This window comes from Malaclemys terrapin, chromosome 1 (assembly GCF_027887155.1).
Source record: "Malaclemys terrapin pileata isolate rMalTer1 chromosome 1, rMalTer1.hap1, whole genome shotgun sequence".
Lineage (NCBI taxonomy): Eukaryota > Metazoa > Chordata > Testudines > Emydidae > Malaclemys > Malaclemys terrapin.
In genome coordinates, this window is record NC_071505.1 from 195,999,791 (window position 1) to 196,011,715 (window position 11,925).

Below are 11,925 nucleotides of genomic sequence, written 5' to 3' on the forward strand. Positions count from 1 at the left end.
GTGAGACTCTCAGCTGTTTTAGGGGGAAAATGTTTCTAGTCCTTGTGGTTGCAGGAAAAGGCTGGCAAACGTGAACCCTAAAGGCTCAAAATCCAGAAAGCAAATGAAAAGAACCCGTCATTTATTATTTTCACAAGTCACATGATTTTTAAGCCCATGTCATGATTTTGGAGGGCCTGACTCATGATATTTGCACAGGCAGGGTTGGCAAGACTGATTAGAACTGCCCCGGGGCATCTGTAAATCGCTTCTCAGGACCAGACATCATCCGGTGTCCTGGCGATCAGTGAGCCTGAGAGGTGGCTTTATATCACTTATATATGTTCAGCCACCAAAGGGCCAGTCCCAAGCACCGAGTCTCTGTGTTAAAGCTTTATGTTAGTAAGGTGTAGATTATAATGACCTGTTCATTTACTGAAATGCACACATCTAGTTTTGTATAAAAGTGGCCTATCACATCATAAATTAATCGTGAGTGATCATTTCAAGAGAGGCAGCATGATTTAATCAATTGACCAGGGACCTGAGACTCAGGAATTCTTTTGTTTTAATCCCACTGTGTGTGACTATACGTCTCCGAGCCTCAGTTTCCCTAGGTGTAAGATGGGGATCATAATACTTATCTTCCAATGGTGTGATGAATAAGAAGAATAAGGAGTGATGAGCTTCCTCTGAGCTATCTCTGTGCCCAAATGGAGCTGGATTTGGGCCTAAATAGTTAGTGTTTGTAAAGAGCTGTGTAAGTACCAAGTGCTAGTATGATCATTGTTCCTTTATGTCTGTTTAATTCATTGGGCTAGTATGTATTACTTTGTATTCTGGAGCCGTTGAGACACTCACTGGACCCAAGCATGAGTGTACATTTGAACACAGATTTTTTTTAATGCTTTCAGAGTGTTAGGAGTGGTGGGAAATATGTGCAAGTCTCTTATCTTGGCTGATGTGACGTCACAGGAATGAATCTAGACGTGCATGGAATTTACTGGAGATGGGAAAGTATCAAACAAATGTAATTTGAAAGACAGCATTCTCTCTCGTACAGATATCGAAATTTAAAAGGTACTCTCATAGCATAAGGCAAGGAAGAACACTCAGTATTAATAGATTTTTTTAGGCCTAAAAAACCCACTCAGGACCAGGTTTTTATTTCCTATGCACCAGTGTAATCCTGGAGTAACTCCAGTGACTTAATTGCAGTTAATCTGGGTTTACATTGGTGTAACAGATCAAAACGTGGCCTAGGCATTAAACAAAGAAACGTACGCAGAGTTCAACAATCGGGTAATTCTTATATAGGTGTGGTGGTAAAATAAACAATAATCCCAGGTGAAAAATGTCATTAGCCTTGAGTTTAAGGATGAAAGAACCTAAGCACAAAACACTTAAGAGACATAAAGGGAAGAAGGGTTAGAAAGCTTGAAAATTCCAAGTAAACGTACACTTTACAAAAACTCAGCTAATCACATTTTTCACCTGGAATTGTTGTTTAATTTACAGCTGCACTTGCATGAGTGGGCTGATTGTTGAACTCTTTTTTGTATTACTCTATATACAGCGTGGGCCCACAGGGCCAGATATTGATCTGTTACACCAGCGTAATACACACATTGGCCATGCAGACTCTCTGATGTATGTGGAAAGTACAGTTTCTATCTAATTCCCCTTTTCCTCCCACATTAAATAAAAGGAGAAGAAGCAGCAGCGTCAGCAAGAGCAACAACAAAACACCTCATTGAAAGCACCGCTCTGCATTTGGAAATTCTTGGCTAAGTCATTTTGGAAATATCTTGGGACAAAGTTAAAGAAATCTTCAAAATGTGAATGCCCCCCATCCCTCAATGTCTGATTTCCCCAAAGGGACACTGACAAACTCTCTCCTTGAATAACAACAGGTAGGTGAAATTTCAGGGGGACTGGTTGGCTGCTGGTAGAAAGGGAAGAAAGGAAGGGGTGTGCATGTGTCTCAGAACCAGGCTTATCATTGAAAGCAAGTGTATACTTAAACTATGAAGAGACTAGCATCTCTCTCCAAGGTATGAAGGTTATATTCCCTACCTCGATTTAATTTAGAAGCTGAGGCCCTGGAAAGCATGTACCCTTTAACTGCATGCACTCCAAGGCAGGTGTGAATTAAAGTGTAGTATCCACAGCTTTCAAGCATCGCAAGGTGATACAGACTCCATTTTAATGATTTAATTATATACAGTATTGCCCCTTTCCCTCTGTCACAGGGCAACTGCACCTGTAATCTCTCCCAATGGTCCACTCCAGGCATGCCCAGCCAGGTCTCAGGTCTTCAGCTGTCACCTGTCTGGACAGGGACCCTGGTCCAGGTTTTTTAAGGTGGCACAGCCCCTACCTTATCCTGTGATATCCCCAGCAATCCAGCCTGCCTGAAGGCCAGCACCTGTGCTTTGCTTTCTCTTGAAGAGGTATTAATAGTGTATTGCCAGCAGGTACCAGTTACAACACAGCTCTTTCTAAGCAAGCACATTTATTCTTAAGGGGAAAGCATTAAAAGGAAAACAAAAACAAACATATTTAAACCCACACGAAACATCAGGCATCATCCACCAGTCTTATGGGGCCCTAGTAGGCCAAAGTCTTCCCAACCCTTCCACACGGGTTGGGACCCTCCTTGGACCAAAAGTCCTGTCCATTTGTTGGATCAGAACAAAGGCCCCAAGTCTATTTAATTAAACACATCCTTTTTAAGCCACAAGCCCTTTCTTTGTCAACTGCTCTCTTGAAAACCCATTTTGAACCAGTACATGCAAGCGTCCCCAGGGTTGGCACCTTTCTGGAGGTGTATACAACCAAAGTGATTCACCTTAATTATCCCCTACTGTTTATGGTTCCTGGAAGAGCTGAATAACCCCCCTCCCTGAAGTTTCCTACAGTCCCTGGCCTGCAGTATGCATAAATGTAACACAATACGGTGCCCAAAGATATTTGCATGCAGTTGCAGTATCTGTCACACCCTCTCTCATATAATATTTGTCCTTGTATCTTCCCCTTTCATGCTAAATAGCTATAGCGAGAATCTCTTCTCTTGTGAAAGGCATACATAAACCTCAGCAGCGTAAATCAAATTTGGAGTTTATAGGAGGGTGTAGCAAGCCAAAATACATTAAAATAGTTTTGAAAGGTCAACAACAGGTCAGTTTTGGAAGCCCTCATCTCTCTCAATCATCTTGTGTGCTTTGTTCCAAGTTTGTTGGAACATCATCTCTGGGATAATGTGGCATGCTGAAATTCAGGTTGACGAGTTTGGTTCTGGTGCAGTAAGCTGGAATTGTGTGAAAGAATGGAAAGCAGGTTTTATAGTAACAAGAAGCTAGCTGCAACCTTAGAGGCAAAATCTGCCAGCCCAGAAAAGATAAAAAAGGACTTCAGTTTCTCTACAATATGCCTATACCATCTGCTTTATAGCCCCTAACAATTAATAGGTTCTGAAATGTTCTGAACTTGGTATGCTCCTTTGTTTACCAAATACCTTTCATACCCATAAGTCTGAACTTTCACTTGTGCATTCACAAACGATTGCTCTTCCCAAAACCTTACAACATGACGTTTGTTGAGTTTACGGGTATAATTTATAGTAAGCTTTTCAAGACTTGTGAGTAGGCGAGAAAATATGTATTTAAAAACTGAGAGCCCTCCAGGGGCAAATCCTACTCCCTCCTCAATGGGTACAGATGATTCCAGATTGCACTGGGAACTATTCAGTTCTGTTGCTCAGAGAAGGATGTAGGGAGGCCATTCAGGGGATCCACACACCCTGCATAGCGACTCATACAGCTCTGCAAGCACTGTTATCTTGCAGTTGCCTGGGAGTGGGAGGTTGTGGCTGGGGCAGATATGCGATAGGGGAGTAGTGGGGCAGACTGATCTCTCATGAGGCTGATCCACCTGTCATTGAGCTGTATGGAGAGGAGATACAGGCACCGTAGAGGTTGCTGAAGCTTCAAGGCTGCAATATCAGGCACTGGGCTAATAATGTGAAAAAAGTACTCACAAATCTTCCCTTGAGTGGGAAAGTGAAATTCAGTTCAGCCATATTTGTGACTAGTGCCTGGCAAATAGGGTGAAATTAACACTTGTGTGGAGGGTCTGCACAAGGGCCAAGTCACTATTTTTGCTGTCAAGGTAGGGCTGGTAAGTGATGGGTAGGCCTGGTGCTGGGCATTTGTGGGGCAGTGCAACCCCAAATTCAAATATTGGTAATTTTCTTTTTGAAAATTTTACCAAAATTTGTGAAATTATTCAAGGAAGTTGCTCCCAGATCATCCACCATCTCTATTTTAAAGCTACTCTGCACTCCTGGGAATAGGAAGGCTACTACGAATTTCCCCCACTTCCTTGCACTGGACAGCTCAACTTTCTGAACTGTTTTTCTGATTTTTCAGGACCTGTTTCATGGATATAACAGGAGGTCGCATTTGACACTGCCCACTTGTTTTACAATATTTCCTGGGAGACTTCACCTACCATAAATATAAGCCATAGATGGGAAAAAAAAAAAAAAAAACTACTGTAGACATGAAAAATGGACTTCATGCTTTAGGAAAAGATAAGGGCAGTTTGTGATGCCACCTTGTCTTTGAAAGACGGATGTATTTATCTGTGGGATAAATAACTGGGGTAGCTTAAGGCCGAGCCAGTTTTGCATCTAAAACATATTGAGAAATGAAACAGAAGTTAGAGGTCTCCCATGCAAATACCTCTGTAATTTAAACAGGAAATCAGACAAAGTAATAAAACAGTCTAAATGATCATTTCTGTTTAGTTAATGATTAACTTTCATTAAAAGTTTGTGACATCTTGATTAAAGACCGCCAGAAATGTGGCTATGGCAAAGGGTTCTAACAGCCTGCAGGCTAGGGGTCACTGAGTGTAAGCTTCCAGGCTGTCTTTAAAGGAGACTGTGGGTATGTCTACTCTAGAGCTGGAAGATATCTATTCCAGCTTGAGGAGATACACCTGTGCTAGCTCGGAGTGAGCTAGCGTGCTAAAAATAGAAGTCTACCCGTGGTGGTGTGAGTGGCAGGCAGGGCTACGCCACCCCCCAAGTACATACCCGTCTGAGACCATAGGCACGTATTAGGTATGGCTGGCCCCTCCTGCCATTTGTGCAAGCACAGTCATACTCTATTTTTAGTGCACTAGCTTTGATCAAGCTAGTCTCCTCGAGCTGGGAATCACCCCACCTCCCAGCTCCAAGTGTAGCTGTACTTTGTGGGTCAAAGCACGCTCCTTTGGCTGGCAGCTAAACTTCTGACGTGCCATTGGGTTGCAAAGCAGCTGCACAAAAGGAAGGGTGATGCACAAGGCTCACCTTTCAAGGCCGTGTGGCCCCAGGTGAGGTGGTTTGGGTTATGGTGTAAACTGCAGGGACTGGAGCAGGAAGAGGAAAGCACATTTTTTGCAGTTAAATCTGAGTTGCATTGTAGCGAGAAGCCGAGAGAGATTCAAGGCTTCTCCTCTTGGTAAAAGGCTAGTGGTGCTTTTTTGAGGCTTTGCAAGATGAAGTTGCCTGTGCAACCTCTGTTCAAGGAAAGGGGGCCCGCTGACATTTTGTAAATAAACAAATTGCACTATGAAAATACCCTGACTCTGCACCACCAATTGCTGAATCCAGCAGGACCCTTCAAGGCCTCAACATTTGTTACTGCTCAGCCATGAGGCAACAATACTGTTTATTGCATTTGATTTCAATATCCTTTGTTCTCAATTATAGTCACCACTCACAGTAAAATCAGAATGAGTGGAACAAATGGAAGTTAATTTTAGAAAAAAGTCTGCTAGAGGACTATACAGAGTGAATATATTTTTGTTTCTAAACATCAAATACTTCTAGTATCGGAGATAGTTAAAGTTCTTCCTCCTTCAGTCATGCATCCCTAATCACATCCATATGTAGGATGTTCTCAATGGAAAAAACAGGCAAATCTCCAAACAGCACAGGGATAGATTCTCCCACCCTTACTCACAGTGTGGGGTGTCTTACACCTTAAGTATTTCCAGCATAATGATTGGGATTCACTTGAGAGCTCAAGTACTAATCAGTGTGCCTAAGGGTATGTCTATACTGTAATCACAGGGTGTGATTGTGGCTCATGTAATCATCCACAAACAATGGTCTAGCTAGCTTGGGTAGCGGAGCACTAGATCCATGACCAGTTTCATCTTGGTTTGTACAAACCCGCCTGGAACATTGGGTAATTACTCAGGTGGCCCGTGCTGCCGTGGCTTCACTGCTCTGGTCCCCGAGCTAGCTAGATTAATGCTAGGTCAGGTACATATGCAGGAGTTGCCATACTGACATACCCTGTGGGTTGAAGGAAGTAGCCATTGTAATTGTGAAAAATGAGATAAATTGGCACAAGGGGGGGGCAAGGCTGTAGAAAAGATGTGGTGTAATGATATTCTGCAAGGAGGAATAAAAGGTTATCAACTAAGGGCCAGACTGAGGCTCCCCATTCTACTCACACAGGATTTAGCCACCGCTACAGCACTTGCACTCATTCTACTGGGCCAGGACTACGGGTGTCTCCAGAAGAGGTGGGGAGGAGGCAGGACACACCTCTGCACTCCCTAATGGAGGCGAGCACATGCTGCGCCTGTCTAAGTGGTAGAGCAAGAGCTGTGCTCTCCATAGACTGGGGAGCGCCCAGAGATGATGTGTGTTTGAAAAATATTACCCTGAAAATCATCTAATCAGACCCTTTAACCACACACCTCCAGACCTGGAAAGCCTGTTTTTAAAATGATTAAATGTAGCATAAACTAGAAGCTGAAGACAATGTAGAGGCAGCAGTTTCACAAAGGCCTAGGCTTTCCATCAGACCAGCAAGCTGCTGAGCTAGTCTCCATGCAGCCACTCTGCAGCCGGTGCAGGACGGGAGGTTATAGATTCCCTTGCATCTGCCTCAGTGTCCAGCTACTTGGCCTAGAAGTGGGCCTGAGGATTTGACTCAAAATGAGGTATCAGCCAGCATCAACCGTCTGTGAAAAGGAGCTGGCTGGGCTGCTAAGGAAAATGGGACAAGTTTAGCAAAAAATAAAGGGCTTGATTCTCCATTGTCTTGCACCATGTTCAAAGAGGTGCACAATGCTACCATCAGGGTATGAGTGATCAGAGAATTCTAACTGGGAAGCATTTTACAGCTGCTTTATAATCCCTTTACACAAAATGCTGGGCAGTGAAGAATCAGGCCTGAGAAATGTATTCTGAATGTAGAATGGCTTGAAATTTTACTCCATTACAGAGTTCTTAATGAAGAAATTTTGCCTTGGATTGAATTCATCAATATCTAAGGCCAAATTCAAAATACTGGAATTTTTGGGACACAGTTTTGTCTAGTGGTTAGAGTAACAATCTGGGAGTCAGGGTGCCAGAGTTCCATTGCTCTGTCTTCTGTTGACTTGCTGCGATAATGTGAGTTTTAATTAATTACACCTCTACCTCGATATAATGCTATCCTTGGGAGCCAAAAAAATCTTACTGCGTTATAGGTGAAACCGCATTATATTGAACTTGCTTTGATCCGCCGGAGCGCGCAGCCCTGCCCCTCCCCGGAGCACTGCTTTACCGCATTATAGCCAAATTCCTGTTATATCAGGTCACATTATGACGAGGTAGAGGTGTATTATTTAAAAGACTAACTTTTCTAGATGATAAACAATATGTACATTATGTTGTGGGCCAGATCCTTAACTGCCATAGCTCCATTCAGGAGCTGACCTCCCACTGATCAAAGCATACTTACCAAATCCCCACATGAACACACAAATAATACAAAGAATTTAGAGCTTGATACAAAGCCCACTGAATTCAATGGGAGTCTTTCCATTGACTTCAGCTGGCTTTGGATCGGTCTCTAACTTTGTAATATTAAAGAACACAAGCAAACAACCAACCAACTTGAACAACAATTTAGAATTTATAACTGTTCAGGTTCAGGTGAATACACTTTGTTAGACTGGCTGGATTGCAAAACAAGCTTATGCTCCTGAGAGTGTGAGGAATTACCTCAGGTTGAAACGTAACAATGCATACAGCCTCACCCTGTTTATAATACTAAAGCCTTCAATACATAATGTCAGTTTCACAAATGGGACAAGTACAGAAAGGAGACCAAAAGTAATCATGGAGACTTGGAAATATTTATGGCATTTCATTATCTGTGTTTTGCTGGGTAAGTCAATATTCAATTGGACTAAATGTATTGTTATATGTTTTTATGCAATGTTCTACATTAAGAATATAATATAAAGACTACTGAAACAGATTTCAGTAACTGAAACAGGCTAAAAGGTTGCAAACGGCTTAATACTTCCTATTAGGAAATATTTTTAGTTTGCATTGTGTCTCAGTATTCAACAAGGTATTGAGTCTGTACATAAAGTCTGCAGTCAGTAGAAAATTAGAAATAGATGAAAAGACAGTATCTGACAGTCTTTCATATCAACAGCACAACACATTATCTGGCTGGACTGCATGAAGATTGATTTATTTAGCCTTAGGTCTTATTTTGTCATCTATGAGAAATGTGAATGGCACACCTTTGCCAGTCTTTTCACCCCCACCAAAGAATCTTTTGGTAAGACTTCAGTAGAAGAACATGGATTATGCTACTTCTGCTGTCCTACACTGCAGGGCCGGCTCTAGGCACCAGCAAGCCAAGCTTCTGCACTTCGCTCTCTGAGGGTTTTTTTTTTTTTTTTTAAACTTGGGGTGGCAAAAAAAAACTAGAGCCAGCCCTGCTACACTGTCCCTATACAGCAATTATTTTTGAGATAATATTTAGAAATTGAGGCATTTCATAAAAATGATTTTCTTCTATTAGAGAATGTTTTAAAACATCTTATAATCTAATGTAGCACCAGTAATAGTTTTTTGCCACTATTCACTGCTTACTAATGTGACACACAAGACTACGCAAGCTGTATCCTACAGTTCAATCTGTATATTGGATCAGAAAGTATATCCAAGTGCAGTAGGAATGATTTGATATGTTATGCTATATTTGAAAACACTAACATAATATATTTCCTGTGCTATGGTAGACTCCAATATGGCTTCAAATAGATGTACTCTGATTTATACCAGCTGAGGATCTGGCACTTTGTTTCTAAACACTTACACAATCAGAATCAAATTGCTAGTTTATTAGAAAGAATGCTCCTAACAGATATTAAAGATAGATAATAGACATATAGGCTAAACTCCACACAACTACAAGTCGGGGCAGACTTAGCAAGATGAGTATATGACACTAGTAGTTGGTGTACTTTGTATTATTTATACTACTTTGCCACAGTAGAAACCACACTGGCTACACTCTAAAAAGAAATTTTAGGAGCTATAGGAGATGTTGAAATCTACTTTCACACATGATTGTCCGCTTCAATCGTTAATATTTACATTTCATGACACAGGGAAACACAGGATAGAAGGGAGTTCTGTCTAATTATTATTTACTTTCTAGGGTGGCAAAGTAATAATTCTTGAGGAGCAAATACCTGACATGCCCAGAGGGTTAGTTACCAATTCAATGGATAACTTTTGACTTGCAAAACAGAGCAGGGGGAAATACTTGAATAAATGAGTACTTTGCAACTGGGACTCGAGTCAAATTTATTTTGAAAGATGTAGAGGAGCAGACTCACCCCTGTGGCGCCTCCTGCTAGTAACTCTGGGAATTAGCTCAATCCAGCTGTCAGAGCACCCTCTGCAGGCTGGTGATCCACCTGTCCTCTGGCCCTATGTCCCTCCCAGACCCCAGTGCCCTTATCTGGGGGACTGCCCTCAGGCAGAACCCCTTTCCACTGGGTTTCCCCTCCCCAGGGAACCCCCCACCCACTATCCCTACCTCACCTCAGGATAAGGCCACTGCCAGCCACCAACTAACCCCCACTCCCTGGGGCAGACTGTAGTATAGGCCACTCATTAGCAAGGTTGGGTTTGGACCTGCTGCCTTGGCCTAGCTCTGGGCTGCCCCCTGCAACCACCAGTACCCCTTGGCCTTCTCCCTAGGCCATAGCCTGGGGTTTTCCAGGCTGGAGCTCCCCAGCTACTCAGCCTTTCCCCATCCCTGCTCCACTCAAGTACCCTGTCTCAAGCTCCCTGCAGCCAGGCCCTTCTTCCTCTGAAAGCAGAAAGAGACTACTCAGCTCCCAGTCTTTTTATACAGGCCAGCTGTGGCCTGATTGGGGAAGTAGGCACAGCTGGGTCATGCCCCAATCAGCCCAGCTTTTAGAGCTGCAGCTCTCTGCCAGGGCTGTTTTAACCCCTTCCAGGCAGGAGGGGGGTAATCACCAAGCCACAAAAGAGTCTTGCAGTTTTTTTATTCATGTTTTATTGCTTCCTCTATTCCACCATACAGTCACTTGGGAGTGCGGGGGGGAGGGGATCTTAGTAAGTTTGAGGGTGGGTCAAAGGCAGAGAAGAAATTTTGACATTCTTTGTGCACACAAAAGCAATTGTTTTTATTTATATATATTTAACAATAGCTAATATAAAGACTAGGAGCCAGATTCTCCACTACCTTGTATCCTGTGTTGTTGCTTACATCTGTGCCAAAGGGGTGTAAAATGCCACTATTTCAATTTGGCTGTAAATGAGCACACAATCTGCAATGCAGGGGACAGTCAGGTCCTAAGACTTTATTAATAATCCTGTAGTTTTATTTATATAAACTTTAAAGCAACGATATTTAACTTAGAACTAGAGCTGGGTGAAATTTTTTGGTGAATAATAAATTTGGGGTCTTTTTGGAGGGGTGGGGGGACCAAAATTATTTGCCACTTTGCAGAATAATTTGGGGCTGAAAAAAATATTTTTTTTTAAAATGTCAAAATGAGATGTTTCAACCTTTGTTTCAAAATGACAATTTGTTTTTGTTTCAGCAAGAAAAAATGTAAACTTTCAGGTTCAGTTCAAAATTAACCAATTTTTCCCTTGCTCAGCTCTATTTTGAACAGTGATGACAGTAGCCAGACTAGTGGTCTAGGTCTGCCAAATTGTAATGTAAGGTGCAGTGTTGCCAAGTATTGTGATTTTATAGCAAGTCTTGTGATATTATACTTAAAGCCCCAGCTCCTGGAGACAAGTGAGTTTCAGCCTTTTTTTTTCTAAATAAGATTCTAACCCTCATTATTATGAGGAGAAAAGCTTGAAAATATTACCTAAGTGGACATGGAAGGTTCAGAAACAAGAAGGGAAAGAAAAAGAACCAGAAATGCATTATTTAAAAAAAAATCCAATGATTTTAAGTCAATCACAGGATTTCTTGGGGCCTCATTCATGATTTATAAATTTCACAAATTCTCTTGTGTGTGTAGAATACTAAAATTTGATTTATAAAACACAGTTTGTTCAGAGTACATTATGGAATTGGTTAAATTAGGAACTTGTGAGATTTTAATACTAAATTTCAAAAGATATACTCTGTTAGGGTGACCAGATGTCCCAATTTTATAGGGACAGTCCCAATATTCAGGGCTTTGTCTTCTATAGGAACCAATTACACCCCACTTCCTGTCCCGATTTTTCACCCTTGCTATCTGGTCACCCTATACGCTATGGGTTGAATAGCTCACAGAGTGGAAATTATAACTCTATTTAACATTACCTGCTTTATGACTGTCCATGCTGAAAATGGCCCAGTCAACCACTAATTCCCAAATTCCTTTTGAATGGCTATTAAGTCTAGACATAAATGCATACATTTGAAATATTGGAAGAAAAATATAGAAGCTATTTAAAAACTAAGGATAAAATAATTGTTCTGAATACAAATACAGTACAGTTTTGTTTCCCTAAGGGGGGGAGTGATAGCTCAGTGGTTTGAGCATTGGCCTGCTAAACCCAGGCTTGTGAGTTCAGTCCTTGAGGGGACCACTTAGGGATCTGGGGCA

At 41.9% G+C, this 11,925-nt stretch overlaps 1 protein-coding gene across 1 annotated transcript in view; it reads left to right on the forward strand.

Annotated features, from left to right (window-relative positions):
• The first annotated feature begins 3,567 nt into the window (after window positions 1–3,567).
• LOC128835381 (mucin-17-like) overlaps window positions 3,568–11,925 on the forward strand; it is a 47,610-nt gene continuing 39,252 nt past the window's right edge. The window contains exon 1 of the mRNA XM_054024862.1: window positions 3,568–3,589. Coding sequence (XP_053880837.1) covers window positions 3,568–3,589 — 22 coding nt within the window. The remainder of the gene's footprint in view (window positions 3,590–11,925) is intronic.